Source organism: Podarcis liolepis, assembly GCF_965112155.1.
Source record: "Podarcis liolepis genome assembly, chromosome: 6".
Taxonomy (NCBI): domain Eukaryota; kingdom Metazoa; phylum Chordata; class Lepidosauria; order Squamata; family Lacertidae; genus Podarcis; species Podarcis liolepis.
The window spans coordinates 37,562,613-37,582,793 of NC_139559.1; the positions used below are offsets into that span (position 1 = coordinate 37,562,613).

Consider the following 20,181-nt stretch of genomic DNA (forward strand, 5'->3'; position numbering starts at 1 on the left):
ACCTTGGGTTAATAACTTTGCTTCAGGAAGAAAACAGAAATTGCACAGCGGTGGCACAGCGGCAGCAGGAGGCCCCATTAGCTAAAGTGGAACCTCAGGTTAAGAACAGTTTCAGGTTAAGAACGGACCTCCAAAATGGATTAAGTTCTTAACCCGAGGTACCACTGTATGCACAAACAGCAGATTAAATGAGGATGTGGGTTTTCTTACCACCAGGAAGTAGGTGTGGGAAGATGTTAGTCTGACAGCACACTCACCACTTCTCATGGAAGCTGACCATCCAACAACCACCACTGGTGGAATTCAGCACAGACACTTTTAACAGAGGAGTCACGTAGGATCAGAGCTTCTCACAGGAAACTGCTGCCATCTTGTGATCATTTATTTCCAAGCACCTTTTGACTGTTGTTGGTATCCGTTTGTCTCTGGAGTTTGCCATCGGGGGTGAAGGCAAACTGTTGGAGAGTTACAACACCATCTGTGGCTGTACAGACCAATATAGGGGAGAGATGTTTGTTGCAGCCGGGGCAGATGAAGGCGTCCGCTTTCGCTGGTGCAGATGCACCAGGGAGGTTCTTCTGTGACCGTAATGTGCTGACATTTTCAGATGGATAACCGTCATGGAACGCCTTATACACACCATACCTTTGTAAAGCAAATTGCTTCCCCCAGAGAATCCTAGGAACTGTCATTTGTTAAGGGTGTTGGGGATCGTAGCTCTGTGAGAGGAATTTTATTCCATTGTTATTTTAAATGCCCCACGTGGCTTACAAAGAAGAAATGAAAGTGCACCAAAGCACTTGGAAACATAACAAAAAGAAGTGAAAAAACGAATCACGCTAGGTGCCATACAAGGAGACATGGAGAGAACACGTGCATTTGGAGACCATGTGTGGCCCTTATAAAGGTAAAGGACCCCTGACCATTATGTCCAGCCGTGACCGACTCTGGGGTTGCGGCGCTCATCTCGCTTTATTGGCCGAGGGAGCCAGCGTACAGCTTCCAGGTCATGTGGCCAGCATGACTAAGCCGCTTCTGGCGAACCAGAGCAGCGCACGGAAACGCCGTTTACCTCCCCGCCAGAGCAGTACCTATTTATCTACCTGCACTTTGACGTGCTTTCGAACTGCTAGGTTGGCAGGAGCAGGGACCGAGCAACGGAAGCTCACCCTGTGGTGGGGATTCGAACCACCGACCTTCTGATTGGCAAGTCCTAGGCTCTGTGGTTTAACCCACAGCGCCACCCATGTTTCCCTGCCAAAAACATGCTCCCCCAAAGAAGATTCTTAGCTTGGGTCAAACTGAACACTGTCCTCTGTGTGCGCGTACATGTGCATCTGAACCCTCCCAGCCTAGAAATGTGCACCCTCACAAAGAGTAGAGGAAAAGAGGATATGTATTATGAAGCTAGTTTTAACCATAGAATGCTATCTATCATCTATCTATCTATCTATCTATCTATCTATCATCTATCTATCTATCTATCTATCTATCTATCTATCTATCTATCTATCTATCATCTATCTATCTATCTATCTATCTATCATCTATCGATCATCTATCTATCGATCGATCATCTATCTATCTATCTATCTATCTATCTATCTATCTATCTATCTATCTATCTATCATCTATCAATCAAGAGAGCTGGGGAGGAGGGAGAGGGAGAGAAAGAGAGAGAGCGCTGGGCAAACATAAAGCAATATTCTAACACATTTCTAACTTAAAGAAAGTTAGAGTGCTAAACTTTAAAGGAAAAATGACATTGAATATAGAGATGGTAACAAAGTTTAGCTCTCTTAACTGTGGTGAAAAGCCTAATGTTGATAGATACAGTATGCCCACTGAACTTCTTTGTACTTGACACCACCATCTTCAAGATCCCTGATGCAGATCTTAACATGTCAGCTGAGTCATGTGCAAAGGGGCAATTGCCTTTAGTTAAAATGTTGCAAATAGTCACTTTCATTTTCCTTAGGAAAAGAATATAGAGTAGCCATGAACTCATGCAACCCCTGAGTATCTGTGGACTTCACTTTTCCTTCCACTTCAGTCTGACCCTTTGTAAATGTTTTTGGTGTTCATCAGTCGATTTTCAGAGGTTGCAAAGTGACACTCTCGCTTTCTGTTATTCCTCCCATCTGATGTCCTTTTATATAGATAAAAAAGCCACTTTTATTGCAAGATTCAACATTTTCATATTATTGTTGTTGCACCCCATGAAAACTCCTTACAAAGTATATTCTTGTGGTTTGTGCCACTTAAGGCATCAAGCCTGATTTGGATCCAATGACTATACCATCCTGATCAAGTCTGATCAGGCCTGACTGTCCTCCTCTCACCCCATCAACTGCTTTGATCACTGTGAGCAGCCAGGATGCAGATACATTGGTGGCTCCGAGGCTCTGCAAAGCTCCAGATTAGTACTGCAGCCTTAGTGAGTTAATTATGGTACACTGTCATCCTGTCTATGCACGGCAGCTCAGAAATAAGTCCCACTGAGGCCAGTGAGGATTTCTCCAAGGTATTGTAGCCTTACAGGTGAATCCTGTAGAGTCATCATTCTGCACCTCATAAAACTGTACAATTGGCTTGAGGAAGGTTTGCTGTAAATGCTTCTTACTTTCCTAAATTAACAGACCTTTGCTTTCAAATGAATTTGTAATGCCTGTTATTATCACTACTTTGCTATGGTCGGGAGTCAGGAATCTCAGGTCTGTCCATCTGGTCTTCAGCACTCACCCTGGGCTGTCTCTCTCTCTCTGAGCCACACAATCCTTCTCCCCCCTCACTGACTGTGCTCCATAAACTCCTAGACTGCTTTTGCCTGGCTGGAATGAGTCCTTGAACTGTCATAAAGCAGGTGGGCATGGGTGTGTAAAAACCCTCTAGGTTTTTGCATGACTGAAATGTAACCTACTGTACATAGGGAAGAGTTATATCCATTGCTCCACCCACTTTTCCCTCTGGCCCCACTCACCGCTAGAATGTGGACCCTGGAAACTTGTTCACAAGGGAATGAGGCCCCTGTCGTAAGTGAAGCTTTAGGGTTGTGGTGATCACACAGGGTCCCTGGACGTTTGACCAGCTGCCACCAACCCATTTCACTCGGGTACACATGGAGTCCAGACAGTTGCTAATATTAAATCAAATAAGCAAGTTTATTTTATAAGCATTAACAAGGTTATGGTTTCAGATCATTTTTCTTGTCAGTTTCTTAATCTTAGTATCTTTACTGACTTATACCTTCCTAATAACTTCTAACTGATTATCCTAACAGTTTCTCTCACTCTCTCACATCAAAACTAAACCAACCCACAGACTTATCCTCCCTCTTCCTTCTCCAACTCCCAACTGACTTCCCAACAACTCCAACTGTACCTCTAATTCCTCCCCTTGGGTTCCCACTGGCCAATCACGTCACACTCACTTAACCCTTTCCTTATGACCCACCTAGGAGGGCAAACGCCACAAGGGTTATTAGGGTTATTAGAGATGCCTATTCTGATGAAGCAAATGAGTCACCACAGGGCAATGTGCACATCAGGAAGTGACATGCATTTGAAACTACGTCCCCAAAAAGACTAAACATCATCAGTACAAGCAAAATTCAACCAGTAATGAAAAGGATGGTGAATTAAGCCAGGGTTTGTTCTGGGAAACTGGTTAGTTCGCAATAAGCTTTGTTACATAGAATCATAGAGTTGGAAGAGACCACAAGGGCCATCAAGTCCAACCCCCTGCCAAGCAGGAAACACCATCAGAGCACTCCTGACATATGGTTGTCAAGCCTCTGCTTAAAGACCTCCAAAGTAGGAGACTCCACCACACTCCTTGGCAGCAAATTCCACTGTCGAACAGCTCTTACTGTCAGGAAGTTCTTCCTAATGTTTAGGTGGAATCTTCTTTCTTGTAGTTTGGATTCATTGCTCCGTGTCCGCTTCTCTGGAGCAGCAGAAAACAACCTTTCTCCCTCCTCTATGTGACATCCTTTTATATATTTGAACATGGCTATCATATCACCCCTTAACCTCCTCTTCTCCAGGCTATACATGCCCAGCTCCCTTAGCCGTTCCTCATAAGGCATCGTTTCCAGGCCTTTGACCATTTTGGTTGCCCTCCTCTGGACACGTTCCAGTTTGTCAGTGTCCTTCTTGAATTGTGGTGCCCAGAACTGGACACAGTACTCCAGGTGAGGTCTGACCAGAGCAGAATACAGTGGCACTATTACTTCCCTTGATCTAGATGCTATACTCCTATTGATGCAGCCCAGAATTGCATTGGCTTTTTTAGCTGCCACATCACACTGTTGGCTCATGTCAAGTTTGTGGTCAACCAAGACTCCTAGATCCTTTTCACATGTACTGCTCTCAAGCCAGGTGTCACCCATCTTGTATTTGTGCCTCTCATTTTTTTTGCCCAAGTGCAATACATTACATTTCTCCCTGTTAAAATTCATCTTGTTTGTTTTTGCCCAGTTCTCTAATCTGTCAAGGTCGTTGAACTGAACATGCCAATGGAACTGAAGGAAAACGGCAGAGCACGAGAGAAACTGAGAGGTCAGGTTCCTAAAATTGCTAACAAGAGAACATGAAAGCCCATTTGGATAGACAAGAAGATGTGGCTTCTCCTTGCCCATCTTTCTTTGCATTTCTAAACCACTTAATATTTTAAAGTATCTAAGCAGGATACAAAAATCCATTTTTAAAAAGGCATTGCTCCATCACAGTGGCATGAAGAACAGGGAAAAGCCACCAGTCAGCTTCCCAAAGCAGTCTGCTGGACCAGCAAGTTAAGCAAAACAAAAACAAAAAAGCTTAATGATGAGAGCCATGTGGGCTGCCCTAAGAAGGACATTCCATAAGGTTGGTGCCACAACTGGAAAGGCTCTGCTGCTTCTGGTCACTTGTCATGCTTCAGTTGGGGAATGAGATGGAAAAGGACCTCAGATGTTGAATGGAGAAGATAGGAAAGAGAATGCAGTCCCTGTGACAACCAGGCCCCACCCTGTGTTGGTAATTTTCAATACCAACTTTAAAGTTAACATTTCAAAAATTAATGAATAGACCACAATAGCCACCAGACCTATGAAAGTGGCCTGTTTTCATTGGTTTCTTTATTCTGCAACAAACAGACCTACATTTTTCATAGTATTAAAGTAATGAAATCAAATGTTATCTAACAAATGTGGGAGGGCATGGAATTTACAGTGTTCCAACTATCTTGGAGTCTCTCATTCAGTCATATTAAATACTCACACTGTGGAAGGAAGAAAACAAGGACTTTTGGTGAGGAAATACTCTTTCAGTGTTTTTTCAGATACTTTCTTCTATCACCTGATCCGAGGACGTGTTCTCCATTTTAGATGTGTCTGGTTCTTGTTTCAGGCAGAAGACATGGGTTTTCAAAATCAGGATATACATTTTTCGGAACCTTTTGATCCTCAAGGCATACACAATGGGATTTAGGGAAGAATTGGCATGGGAGAGCAGGATGGCCACATCTAACACCGGCAGGGGGACACGACATGTTTGGCAGAAATGTGAGATGGAGTTGATAAAGAGCAGAGGCAGCCAGCAGACAATGAACAAGAAGAGGACCAGAGCCAAAGATTTGATCATCTTGAACTCCCTCCCATAAAGGATCCGTGTTCCTTTCATGGATGTTGCGTTTTGTTTCAGCTTTGTTTGGAGGATGTTGAAGATCTCGGAGTAGAGAGCACACATGACCAGCAGTGGGACAAGGATCCAGGAGAAGAAGCTGAAGTACACCACGTAATCCATGCTCATCACCTTTGGGTAAGAACACTTCAAGTAGATGGGGTTTTCAGGCTTCCTTAGGTTCCATCCAAACATGGGCACAAGCCCCACCAACAGAGACATGATCCAGCAGAAACTCAGAGCCGCCCAGATTCTTCTCCGTGTGACCATTGCTTTGTATCTATTTGAAAAAGCAGGTTAGTTTAAAATATTTTACAGATGGGATTGTGCTTGCAGCACCGCCCCTATACTATGATTTGTCACAGTCTTTTTCATTTTCTGCAGGCTGGGAGAAAGCACGAGGAGCATTACAGGTGCTATGACATTATTTTGGTGCATGGAATATATTGTAACTTTTCCAATGAAAATCCACAGCCATGACTTCGTGGTACTCACCGTATGGCCAGTTTCACTCTCAGATATCGGTCTGTTGCAATGGCCAGCAGGGACAGGATGGAAGCGTGACAAAAGATCATCAAGATGCAGCAGATGAAAAGGCAAGCGTAGAAGTGGAGAACAACCTCCAACCTCAGCACAACGGCCAGAGGGGCAACAAGGACCCCAACGGCAATATCAGCCAGTGCCAAGGACACGATGAAGTAAAAAGTGGTGTTCTGGTAGGCTGGGATCCGTCTCACCACGCAGATCACTAGAGCATTTCCTAAGGTGGCAGTCACTGCTATCAGCACCTCAACGATGATGTAGACAATGTGCAAAGTATTCATTGACAAGCTTCTCTCGGTCCTCTTCAACTTTGAGTTATGGTGCCCTCACAGAGCAAGAGCCCAATGTAGAAGAGGTGGAATCTAAGGCTTTCCCTGCTAACCGGCCTTTTAAAAAAAAACTCTTCCCGATACCATGTAGAATTGCAGAAGTTAAGTAAGCTGTTCTCTTGTACTCTGTCTCTCAAAGAGCAGCTCTCATGCGGGAACCCACAGAGAAAAATAGTTCCTGTTAATGCTTCACACATTCCAACCTGCTTTGGCAAGTTGCTATGAAACAAAACAAAAAAACCCACATTTGAAGTATTGATAAGAAACTGAATACTGGCACAAGCCGTGTGTGTGTGTGTGTGTGTGTCTGTGTGTCTGTCTGAAGGTCTGTACTTTAAATAAAGATAATACAGGAAATGAAAATCTGTAAGATAAAGAAATCATTTAACTTTATCAATAGGTTTCCTGAAGCTTCTGATAGCATCTCATGCTTGATAAGGATGGCATTTTGATCGCTTTTCATGACAGGTTCCTAGGCACCCTCTATTACGTTGGTTACTAAGAAGTTTTCAAAAACATCTTATTTTAACAACTTCCATGAAATGTAGCAATAAAGGGGTGAGGTAACTTTAGGAAACAATGTAGTAACATCCAACCTGACAGGAAGCTACAAACTTGGTTTTTATGTGAAAGAAATATTTAAGAGGAAGTTAAAACATTTAAGTGTCAGGACATAAATGTGCCCTTTACATTGAGGCACCAGGTGAAAACATTCCTTTTCAACCAGGCCTTCACTTGCCAATCAATCTATAGCCTTTTAAAGTGAGGAGCGATGGGTTATTGCCTTTTTATTATGTGTTCTATGTTATAAACTTTCTTGTGGTCTCTTGATGAAGGGTGGTATATAAATTTAACAAATGAAAATAAATAAAAGCGGCAACAATGGGCAGTAGATTCCAAAGAAGGCCCCATACTTCTGTCTCCAACTTGACACTCCTGCCACCCAGTTACAGTGGCACCTCTAGTTACAAACTTAATTCATTCCGGAGGTCCGTTCTTAACCTGAAACTGTTCTTAACTAGAGGCGTGCTTTCACTAATGGGGCCTCTTGCTGCCGCTGCGCCATCAGTGCACAATTTCTGTTCTCATCCTGGGGCAAAGTACTCAACTCGAGGTAACTCTTCCAGGTTAGCAGAGTTTGTAACCTGAAGCGTGAGCCACCCCCCAGAGGTTCTACCAGTGGTACCTTGGTTTACAAATTTAATCCGTTCTGGAAGTCCGTTCTTAAACCGAAACATTCTTAAACCAAGGTGTGCTTTCCCATAGCAGCGGGAGACTCAATTTACAAATGGAATACACTCAACAGGAAGCGGAGCATGTTCTCATTCCAAGGCAAAGTTCACAAACCAAAACACCTACTTCCGGGTTTGCAGTGTTCTTAATCCAGTTGTCCATAAACCAAGCTGTTCTTAAACCAAGGTACCAACATACAAAGGCTGATACTGCTAGTCCCAATGCAATATCAGTATAGCAACAGGAAATCCTAAACTGTATCTCTGCCAGCAAGCACTAAACTTCTGCTATTCTGTTCTCCATTTCCACATGTGGAATATAGGTCATATATGCACGGAGAGCTGGCTAGCAAGTAAGGTCCATATCTCCACTCAACCACATAGGCCAAGTTTGAACCACCTGTCAACCACCTGACATCTTGATGGCACCAGTGGCCATTTTTGCAGTACTTCACTAGTGTTGACTATCAGCTGATTGCTGGTATTAGGGAAGTCCTGTGTACATGCTTCTCAAACACCAGCTCTAAGCCAATGGGAAGCACTGGGTATGGGGCTTTGCAGACAGCGTCAATCAGCTGCTTGGTGGTGTTTATACAACCCCTTTCATCCAAACCATGTCTTTACCTGCCCAACACCTGCTGGCATATATGAAGTCAAGTGCAGGGCAGGTGCTTGTGACTTGGCCAAAACAGCCTTGTGAGGCAAATAGGGAGCCCTAATGGCTGTAATTAGACTCACAGGCCAGAGATTCCCCTCACCTACATTCAAGATCAATAATAAAAATGGGTTTCAGCCTCCATCCTAGCAAATGGGGGGTGGCTCACATCTCAGCTTGTCCAGTGTTTCCATTTAAAGAGGTCTGCAGCACTAACATATTCTCCTTTCTGAGAGAAAGGAGGACCTAACATATCAGGTGAGGGTCAACTAAGTTTTACTCAGATGAGACCTTCTGAAATTAATCAACATGACTTAAATTAGAACCATTAATTTCAACTGGTCTTCCCTGAGTAAAATTTAATTGAATATTACCCATTGCTTTCACACATACCCCACAAGCCTCTAGTCACTCCAAATCCTTTTAGATACAAATCTGATGAATTTTTAATGCGATTAAAATGCTTCCCTAAAATGCAAATGCATGTTGATCACAATAAGAATCCAAAGGAACTCATGACAAGTACAGTTTTGATCAATGTACAGTGGTACCTCGGTTTTCAAGCATCTCGGAAGCTGAACAATTTGGAACCCGGATGCCGAAGGCCCAGAAGTAATTGCTTCCGTTTTCAAACGCACCTCAGAAGTTGAACAGCTTCTTCTGCATGTTGTTGTATTTTTTCCATTTACTTTGCCGATTGCCCTTTGTGCCTCGGTTGTCGAACGTTTCAGAAGTTGAACAGTCTTCCGGAATGGATTGCGTATGACAACCGAGGTACCACTGTACATGAATCCAGAGAAAATAAACGAATGCTTAGAAATGACCACTGTGATTATCTTCAGAGGCCCTCCCAGTTTGTTGCAACTTGCAGGTGTGCAACTGTCAACATCCAGGAAAAGAGCCTTCTCTGTGGTGGCTCCCATACTCTGGAATATCCCACACCCAGGAAAAAAAAGGCATGTATCAACTACATTGTTAAGTTTAATGCATGCTAAAAACTTTTTTGTTTAACTTGGCTTTTGCTGGTTCATGATGCCTGCTATGGTTTTAAGTCTGACTACTGGTAATTTTTTGGTTCCAATAATATTGGGCGGTATCCAACTAACTCGTTTCATCAGTGCAAGGATTTCTGCTTGCCTGCTTGAACCTCCTGACATTCTTTCCCCCTGTGAGCCCCCAAAATCTATTCTGGGGATTTCTCTAACTCTCTGGAGTGGATTTGTGGAGGGCACAGGGTGCATGCTGGGATAGGAAGTGGGGAAGTTCTGTTGCACAAGCAGAAATCCTTGTGCTGATGAAATGAGTTGCATACAATCCCTTGTATTTTGTTTTATTATTAATATGCAGTGTCTGAAGATGATATATTAATATTTTAAACAATTGCCTGCAATGCAAACAGCTAATTTGAACAAATAATATAGTCTGTCTCCCTCTCTCAGCATGGTAGCTATCGGCAAGGAATGCAATGGTTACAAATATTAGCGAACTAAATAAAAAATTAAGGAAAACAAAATAATACTATTAAAATTCAGGTTTTGCCAAGTTAACTGTACTTATTAATTTTAAGTTTTCCCAAGCACACACAATCCTGATTTTGTGCACAGTTATCATCTTCAAAGATCATTAGGTACTGGTTTCCCTATTCTTGTTGATGGGGGTTGCTAGTATTTATATTGTGTTTTCTAATCTTAAAATCATGGTTCCTTAGATAGTGGTTAAAATATTTCTAGTAAATGGGTGTATTTATAGAGGCTGAGGTTAGCTGTTCTTACAGTCTTCCTCTGTGTCTACAGTTGCTTGGTTATCTGCTTGCACTCTCTTGCAAGATCACAAAACGAATACTAGACAACTCTGAAAAAAACCTCCTCAAAGTTACTATGTCAAGATTATAGGGCTTCAGTTTCCAACCAATACCCTGCCCCACCCCAAGGTAATGCTAAATGTCACTCCTGTTAACAGCCAAGGAGAAACCTGAGTGTATACAGGATGCCATGATTCCAGGGAACAAGAACCAAAGTTCCCACTCTCTTTTTCCTGAAGCCTCAAGCAAAATAAACAACTATGACCAAAGAGAACTGAGGTGTTCTTTAGACCAAGGCTTTGCCCAAATAGCAACACAGAAGTAACAAATATATGTTTTATTAAGAATACTAAAAGAGCAGCATAGTAAGAACCCTGTTACCAAATAAAACAAAAAGGTCTAAGAAGACCAATTCAGAATTTAAGGAGATTTGGGAAACTTCATACACACAAAAATAACAAAGTCTAACTTAGCCTAAACTAGAATACTTTATCAACACCATTTGACACCCTGAGGCAGAGGTTCCCAAACTTATTTGGCCTACTACCCCCTTTTTAGAAAATAATCACCATTCTCCAGGAAATCTACCTTCTTTAAGCAAACAGAAAGATGCAGTGACAAATTTGTGTTCTTTAATGTATCTATATTTCCACCTACACCCCACAACATAGTAAAGAAATATGTCGTTGTAAATAAGACTATTTATTAAACTCAACCATAGTAACATTCACATTACACACAGAAAATTGCAGAGAACTGATTGATCAAAAAGCAGAATATTGACCAAAATGTCTCCACAAACCTCTGTAATTTATAGAAACAGAAAATGCAAGTGGAAAAAGAAAGAGTGTGTGGTTAGGACAGCTAGAAAATTGGGAAGAGAGGTGTGTGTGTGTGTGTGTGTGTGAGAGAGAGAGAGAGAGAGAGAGAGAGAGAGAGAGAGAGAGAACACAGTGGTTCGCAGTTTGGAAGATGCTGAGGCAGAGAGTGAGCTAACTGAAGGGTCCTTGAGGGTGCAGAGTCTCTCTTTAAGGACCTGGTAGGGTAGTAAATTTGTGGCCTTGTAGGAATGCCTCTTTCCTGCAATTTATGCTCCACTTCAGGAATAGGGAACCCTTTTTCAGTCCAAAAGCCATTCTTTTGGGCAACCTTCTGAGGTCAAGGCCAGATGCAAAAGTAGTCAGAAGCATGAATGGAATTTTATCTTTGTAAGCGTAGCTAATTTCTGCACACACTGAAGCATTCCTCTCAGTCTCCCATCCAGACAAAGGCCTCATCCACACTTACTTTTGCTCCACACTTTTTAGGCACCGGTCTTGGCTTTCCAGGCCTGTGTCCGTGCAGGTTTTTTTGTTTTTGTTTTTGTCCTGGCACTTTCCCCAAGAAAACCTGTATTTTACTGCTGAATTGGAGAAAACAGCAATCCTTGGAAAACCTCTGTCTGACGGCAGGAAGAGAAGCCTACAGGGCTGGATTTGGCCCCAAGACCTGAGGTTACCCACCACTGTCCACTCTACTTGTATACAGTCGTACCTTGGAAGTCGAATGCCTTGCGACTCAAATGTTTTGGCTCCCAAACACCGCAAACCCAGAAGTGATTGTTCTGGTTTGCGAACGTGCTTTGGAACCTGAACATCCGATGCAGCTTCCACAGCTTCCGATTGACTGCAGGACCTTCCTGCAACCAAATGGAAGCCGCACCTTGGTTTCCGAACATTTTGGAAGTCAAACAGACTTCCTGAACAGATTTCATTTGACCTCCGAGGTATGACTGCATTACAAAGTCACCATCCATCTCCAGTGGTCTCTCTCATTCAGAAGTGACTAGAAAGGCTACCTTTGGAATGTCTCACCACTCAAGGAAATTGTGAGTGTCCAATAATATTTTTATCAGAAGAAGAAGAAGAAGAAGAAGAAGAAGAAGAAGAAGAAGAAGAAGAAGAAGAAGAGCAATATGTGAAGCCACAAAACACAAGAGGTACAGTCTGCAGTATTTCTATGCAAAGCTCAAATGCATATAAAATTAACATCTCTGGTGCCACCTAACTCTCATCAGACGTTATGGGGTGGAAGCTAAAACTACATCCAGGTGCGTCAAATTAGAGCTTAAGAGCATTTTTCCCCCTGGGAAAGGAGTGGAGTAAGGGAAACCTGCCTGGGCTGTGCTTTCTAGGCACGAGACAAGTGGAAGGGCGGACAGGCCCGTACTGACAACACAGTCTCAGGGATCAAGTAACTGTCATTGATTTCACAGGGATGTGGGTAAATGATTGCAGCTAAATACATTAGCCTAAACCAGTCGTGAGGAACCTCTGGCCCTCCAGATGTTGCTGAATTTCAAATCCCCTCAGCCTCAGCAAGCATAGCCAGTGGCCAAGAATAATAGGAGTTGTAGTTCAGCAACTTCTGGTAGACCAAAGATTCCCCACACCTGCACTACATTAAGCTTTCTAGTTGGTGTCAGGTGTATCTGCCCCAACAGGTAATGGAGGAAACGCAGTAGGAAACAGACATTGCATCCTCCATAGCTATCATAGGCAAGCCAGGGCGGAAATGAGATTGGCAAGTTTGACTAGAGCTTCAGCGGAGTCCTTTGCTATGCAGTGTGCTTGAAAGTTTCTATATGTTGATATCTAATATTTGTATCTATATGTTATTTAAAAAAAAAAATGAGGAAACCAGAATAAAATAAGGCCATCCCTGCCATCCTTTAGCCATGCCAAGCCTTCAAGACCACAGAGGAGATCAGAGTCTGAAAGCAAAGTGTAACTTCCTTTTCAAAGATTCAGTTCCTAAGAATTAGAAAGTGCTTATCTGTGGACAATTGTGGCAAGTGGTTCTGAGTCATTTCTGACAGTAAACAATGCTATGGGGTGCTCTACTGCTGCTCCCTCATGAAACTGCAACTGCATCCAGCTGTCAGAATTATTTTGGCTGTGCTTCAGAAGAAGACTCATCCTGGACTCTCTTCACCTCGAGGGGAAAACATCTTGGTTCCCAAGATGCCTAAGGCTGTGCAAGGAGTTTACATTGCCTTCGAGGCTGTGATTGCAGTGCTGGCTATCCTGGGCAATGTTCTGGTCATTTGGGTCGTGAAGCTAAACCCCGCGTTTCAGAAGACCACCTTCTACTTTGTTATCTCGCTGGCCCTGGCTGATATTGGTGTTGGCCTCGTCATGCCACTGGCTATCGTAGTCAGCTTAAAAATCGAGATCCACTATTACGCCTGTCTTTTCATGTGTTGTCAACTCATGATTTTTACTCAGGCCTCCATCCTGTCCTTGCTCGCCATAGCAATCGACAGATATCTGAGATTACGGCTGCTTACTCGGTGAGTTCTACTTCGTCAGTGACTTATTTCTCGGGGGTAGTTTGCACACTACTGTTTAAATGCTTGGGTGATATAGAAGCAAGAGATTTTAAGGACTAATGGAAGTTGCCTTGCACTGAATCAGATTGTTGGTCTCAGTATTGCTTGCACTGACTGGCCGTGGCTCACCAGAGTTTCAGACTTGGGTTCTCTGCCAGCCCAACTTGAAGATGCTGTGTATTGAATCTGGCACCTGGTGTGTGGAAAACAGAAGCAATTCCATGGAGCTGCTGGCCTTCCCCCTGGTTTGTATTTTGTGTTCCACCTGCTTTTTGCGGATGACTGCTGATTTTTCAGCTGGGTTAAATATATATACAGTGGTACCTCGGGTTACAGACGCTTCAGGTTACAGATGCTTCAGGTTACAGACTCCGCTAACCCAGAAATAGTACCTCGGGTTAAGAACTTAACTTCAGGCCGAGAAATTGCATGGCGGCGGCGGCGGGAGGCCCCATTAGCTAAAGTGGTGCTTCAGGTTAAGAACAGTTTCAGGTTAAGAACGGACCTCCAGAATGAATTAAGTTCTTAACCCTATGCTCCTTCAAAACAGTTCTAAAATCAACATACAGAGGTGATTTTAGAACTCTTTTGAAGGAGCATAGTTTTTAACTCTTCAGCTTGGCTTTAAATTAAATAATATGAATACTGTTGCCAATATAAGAATCTTGTTCAAAAGGGCGCCATAACTTTCATTTCTGTTTAGCAGTTCCCCATATGATAGAACGCTTATGCATTTTGTTTAATTTGCCATGCAAAGCATAGTGTAGCCTGAGGTTTTAAGCAAACAGTGATGCAAATTTAGCAAAAAGCAAACATTTGCAATTGTAACAATCAGAAAATTTCTAAAAATAAAAAAGGCATGAGAAATATGATGCATAGCATGCATGGTTGCATTGCAATATGCAATTCCTTTGGGTTGTTAAAATATATATATTAAAAATCCATCACTTCCAATAGAGATTAATGGTTACATTCAGATATACAGCCCTCCACAATTATTTATATGAAGACAAATATATCTAGCATTCCAATAGTTCTATAAAGGATAGGGTTCCGGTTAGTTTCCAGTTTAAGGAATAATTCCAAAGAATCTTTATCCAATTTCCTGGTAAAGCGTTTGAAACAGAGGAAGTTGCTTTATACTGAGTCAGACCATTGGTTATGTAGTTCAGCACTGTCCTCACTGACTGGCAGCAGCTGTCCAGGTTTTCAGGTGGCCGTCTTTCTCTCTGGAGATGCCAGAGATTGAACCTTGGACCCCTGCGTGCAGATTTCCTGCCACTGAGCTACAACCCTTTGGTCCAGAACTTCTCTGTGTCAGCTTTTCCATTAATGCCAATATTTTTCAGTCCTCTTCAAGCCAGTCAGTTGTTTTAAGCTGTCTATTTGCTCTTGGACGCGGGTGGCACTGTGGGTAAAAGCCTCAGCGCCTAGGGCTTGCCAATCAAAAGGTCAGCGGTTCGAATCCCCGCAGCGGGGTGCGCTCCCGTTGTTCGGTCCCAGCGCCTGCCAACCTAGCAGTTCGAAAGCACTCCCGGGTGCAAGTAGATAAATAGAGACCGCTTACTAGCTGGAAGGTAAATGGCGTTTCTGTGTGCGGCTCTGGCTCGCCAGAGCAGCGATGTCACGCTGGCCACGTGACCCGGAAGTGTCTGCGGACAGCGTTGGCCCCCGGCCTCTTGAGTGAGATGGGCGCACAACCCTAGAGTCTGTCAAGACTGGCCCGTACGGGCAGGGGTACCTTTACCTTTACCTTTATTCGCTCTTTCCTTTCAATAATTTCTGCAACCAACAGTAAGATTCTCTGATCAGCTCCCCCTGGATCTTTAATAATAATAATAATAATAATAATAATAATAATAATAATAATATATTTATACCCCACCCATCTGGCCAGAAAAATATTAAAATACAATAATTCATCAAATATTAAAAGCTTCCCTAAACAGGGCTGCCTTCAGATGTCTTCTAAAAGTCAGAGAGTTGTTTATTTCTTTGACATCTGATGGGAGAGCATTCCACAGGGCGGGTGCCACTACCAAGAAGGCCCTCTCTTACAGTTCTCAAAAATATTCAGAAAAAAATATTTAGAAAAAATTAATCAGCAGTTGACTTGACTACTGACATGTTACCACTATGGTTTTGATGCCCTATGCCTAGAAATGTATTCAATGTTTAGTCTGCTTCGACCCCTAAGATATCCAGGAGCAGGAAGGAAGCAAGCTGCTTTCTTTATCACAAGGCTGGAAGGAATCCTGGTAGATTCCTATACAGTGGTACCTCTGGTTGCAAACACCTCTGGTTGAGCACGCTGTGGGTTATGAGCTCCAGTAACCTGGAAGTAGTCGCTCCCGGTTGCAAACTTTGCCCTGGGATGCAAGTGGAAATTGCACGCCGGAGGCACACCTCATGTTATGAGCGGTTTCTGGTAATGTATGGACCTCTGGAACGGATTCCATTTGTAACCAAAGGTACCACTGTAATGGAACTGGGAATGCTACTTCAACCATCGGTGACTTTACACATCTTGTAAATACTGAGCTAGATGGACCAATGGTCTAACTTGAGGTAGGGCAGCTTGCTCCCTGTGCCTAGGTTTTATCACACAGTTACCTATTTGCCTCTTCCTCCTCATCCACTTTTTGCCACCCCTGAAGTAGACCACTTCATTGTTTATAATGAGGCACTGTCATTGTGTAAAAGCAGTAAGTGAGCCAGAATAGAAAGGGCACTCCTGAGTAATAGAAGGCTCCTTGGCAGAAGGGCAGGATATAAATTTAATAAACAAGTAAAATATAATAATAATAAAGAGGTCTGAAATCTTCCTGTGTGGAAGGAATCTTTCCATGGCTAAGATCTTCTCTCAATACAGTGGTACCTTGGTTCTCCAACACCTTAGTTCTCAAACAACTTGGAACCCAAACACTGCAAACCTGGAGGTAAGTGTTCTGGTTTGTGGACTTTTTTCAGAAGCCAAACATGCTCCGTTTTGAGTGTTACGCTTCTGATTTGAGTGCCACACTTCCGTTTTGAGTGTTATGCTGAGGTCTGTCTGTTTTTGCTATTTATTTTGGGTTTTTGTTTTTGCAGGTGTGTGTGTGTGTGTGTGAGAGAGAGAGAGAGAGAGAGAGAGACTGACTGACTCTGTGGAACCCAGTTCAGCTACTGATTGATTGTATGACTGCAGTACATTGTTTATTGCTTTCATTTTATGGATCAATGGTCTTGTTAGACAGTAAAATTCATGTTAAATTTCTGTTTTAGGGGTTGTTTTTAGAAGTCTGAAATGGATTAATCCATTTTGCATTACTTTCTATGGGAAAGCCCGCCTTGGTTTTGGAACGGACTTCCAGAACCGACTAATTTTGAGAACGAAGGTACCTCTGTAGTCCTGCTTTGGGATGACACAATGCAAGATCAATATCCTCCTCTTCACTAAAATGGCTTTCTGTCGGTCTCTCTGATAAAGCCACAGTCTGTATCACAGTTTAAACATAGCCACTTTAAAGTATCTGTTGCATTTTTGTTGTTGTTGTTAAGTACAGTGGAACCTGGTGTTATGTACCGTCCTCCTTACGAATGCTTTGGGTAACGAGCTCCTCTAACTTGGAAGTAGATGCCCCTTATTAACTTTGCCCCAGAATGCGAGTGGAAGTCACGTGCCAGCGGCATGGCAGCAGCGGGAAGCCCCATTAGCAAAAGCGCGCCTCATGTTAAGAACGGTTTCAGCTTAAGGACGGACCTCTGGAAAGAATTAAGTTCATAACCGGAGGTACCACTGTATTGGTATTTATTGAAAACCAAGTTAGTATATGCAAAATGCTCCAGATCAGCAAAATGCTGCCAATAAATTCAGCCTGATAGTCTCACATTTTATACAGCTTGCCCTTAAAAACCCCCAGTAACAATAAAAAGGAAACAAAAGAAAAACGGCACAATTAAAGCAAAAAGGGGGGCGCTATCAGGAAATAAGACTACCAACATTAGAATCTCTTGCACATTTGATGCGAGTTTGTTTTTCTCTCCTCAAAACAGGTATAGCATTCAAAGCAGTCAGAAAAAAATCCGTGGGGCTCTGGCAGCAATCTGGCTCTTGTCTCTGCTGGTGGGATTTGTTCCGTTTGGATGGGCAGAACCAAAACCGAAAAACTCTGATTTCGTGAACTGTACCTTCACAAATGTGATAAAAATGGAATACATGATATACTTGAGCTTCATTGCCGGAACCCTCATTCCACTAACTGTCATGTGCATCCTTTATGCAAAGATCTTCTGCCTCATCCGCACAAAGCTTCAGCCCTGTTCGGTGAATGTCAACGGGCAAAGGTCATTTTATAGGCAGGAGTTCAGAACAGCCAAGTCATTGGCCCTGGTCCTCTTCTTATTTGCTGTATGTTGGCTGCCACTGTGCATTCTGAACTGCATCGAGCATTTGGCCAAACGATCAAACCGACCTCTCACATACATGGGAATCCTTCTCACACATTCCAACTCAGTCATGAATCCCATCGTCTACACTTTCAGGATAAAGAAGTTCCGGGAAACTTGCATCCAGATTTTAAGAACCTGTATCGGGCACAAGGATTCGGAAGATGCTACATCGCCCAGTCCAACTACATCTGAACGCTCATAGCTGCCTCATGCAGATGAAGACCATTGGCCTTGTCTAGCTTTATGTCTTCTGCCCTAAGATACAATAAAGTTACTGACAGGGGAGCTCTTGCTTCCCGAGACTTTATGTAACAGTTGTTTTGGTCTGCAGCAGTCAAGAGAACTTTTCAGAAACAAACTCTACCCCTTGTTAATGCCTGCTGTTCACTGCTGTAGCAACCAGTAACAAAGCTGGCAGTCCGAGGTTCTGTCAACCCACATCTGTTGTGTTCTGGTTCTACATATACATTTTGGCCAAACAAGAAGCTGTTAAAGATGTGCCAGTATTGGCATAGTGTGTCAAATGTACATATTCAATAAACCATTTCCAATCTTTTATAAAGTTTGTCATGATTTCTTGTTTTTCCAGTAAGTTTCACCATTTCTGCATATTCCATGAGGTTTTGTATCCAATCTTCTTTCGTCGGGACTTCTTATTTTGGGCAAATAACATTCTTGCCACTGTAGTTGCATCCATGAATAAATTCCTATACTCTTTAGGTAGTTCTACCCCTAGAATTCCCAGGAGGAAAGCTTCTGGTTGTTTTTTTTACAAATGTTATTTTAAACGTATTTTTCAATTCATTACATATCATTTCCCAGTAAACTTTAACCTTACTGCAAATACCACCACATATGCTAGAAAGTACCTTCTTTCTCTTTACATTTCCAACACTTACTTGATTTTGATTTAAACATTTTTGCCAGGTTACTCGGTATTGAGCGCCGCAACCCCAGAGTCGGCCAAGACTGGACCTAATGGTCAGGGGTCCCTTTACATTTTATAAAACATTTTCATAGTTTTCTCTTAAACCATAGCATGCTGTAAATTTTATATCCGTATTCCACAATCATTCCCATGCTTCCATATCTATATTGTATCCAATATCTATTGCCCAATATATCATTGAAGATTTTACTTGCCTGAAGATTTTACTTGCCTGTTTTCCAATCCAATAGTATCTTATAAATTTTAGAAGGAACTTTAATATTACATTCCAACAGATCTGTTTGTGATATTTGTTCCCCAAACCCTCATTTCTTATCTGTCTTAAATACTTCATTCAAATAATATTGTATCCATGTTAACTTTCCTGATTAAATCCTTAAATTCTTTTATTTTGTTAAAATGATACCATCACTGCTAAAACTCTTCTGTTTTGAAAAATGTACTCTGCTGCTTTAATCTCTATTGACAGGCATTTGATGTTATGAAGAAGCATTAAATGTTGCTGAATGTCTCAGTGGAAAGCAAGCTCTTGTAAAGGCAGGCACAGCCATGAGCACTGTATGTTGGCGGTGTAAAACGTGCTGTGAACTTGGTGGTACAGGATGTGTCAGAAAATGCTGCTATGTGCAGAAATTTTCTGAGTGAAATACCTGACACGATCGCTTGTGTATAAACTTCACCCAAACACTTTCAACAGGGAGAGAATATAAATCTGAGACAATTTCACCCCACAAAGACCGTTCGAGCAGATTTCTCATAGCTAGTGGCTTTAATTATAGGTAACTGAGTTGATTGAGAATGTACCGAGACCCTGGTGCAAAAGTAGTTCTGATCACAGACCATCAAGATAGCATTATCTGAGAGGGGCCTACTCTTCCTAGATGCAGAATGTGTGCACATGTTGATGTTGGGTGTGATCCTCACCAATCTGAACCTTCTAAGGATTTCTACAGGAAAATATTTTATGCAATCATCAAGAATACCAACGGCAGTTTACATAATCACTTTCCTTCATATGTGTACCAACATACGAGCATAGGGGATAATGTATGATGACAGCATACATGTTCTAAGCTTATAGAAAACTGATTTGGATGCTATCAGATTACAGCTTCATGATAATATGCTGATGGGTATCACCAGGGAGCAGATCAGAATGTGGTTGATCTTCTCAGTGGGGAACAAGGAAACATCTGCATGAGCTACTGTA

General features: G+C 42.5%; 2 protein-coding genes across 2 annotated transcripts; one reads left to right on the top strand and one right to left on the bottom strand.

Moving 5' to 3' along the window:
- Nucleotides 1–4,509: 4,509 nt before the first annotated feature.
- On the bottom strand, nt 4,510–6,876 carry ADORA3 (adenosine A3 receptor). The gene is made up of 2 exons (XM_083510738.1): nt 6,157–6,876; nt 4,510–5,941 (listed from the first exon to the last, which is right to left on the bottom strand). The coding sequence occupies exons 1-2, from the start codon at nt 6,483–6,485 to the stop codon at nt 5,317–5,319; spliced, it is 954 nt and encodes a 317-aa protein (XP_083366864.1). The 5' UTR covers nt 6,486–6,876; the 3' UTR covers nt 4,510–5,316.
- Nucleotides 6,877–13,068: 6,192 nt separating this feature from the next.
- Nucleotides 13,069–18,584, top strand: LOC310710164 (adenosine receptor A3-like). Its single transcript, XM_083510737.1, has 2 exons — nt 13,069–13,552; nt 17,627–18,584. Exons 1-2 carry the CDS (start codon nt 13,116–13,118, stop codon nt 18,222–18,224), a joined length of 1,035 nt encoding a protein of 344 aa, XP_083366863.1. The 5' UTR covers nt 13,069–13,115; the 3' UTR covers nt 18,225–18,584.
- The last annotated feature ends 1,597 nt before the right edge of the window (nt 18,585–20,181 follow it).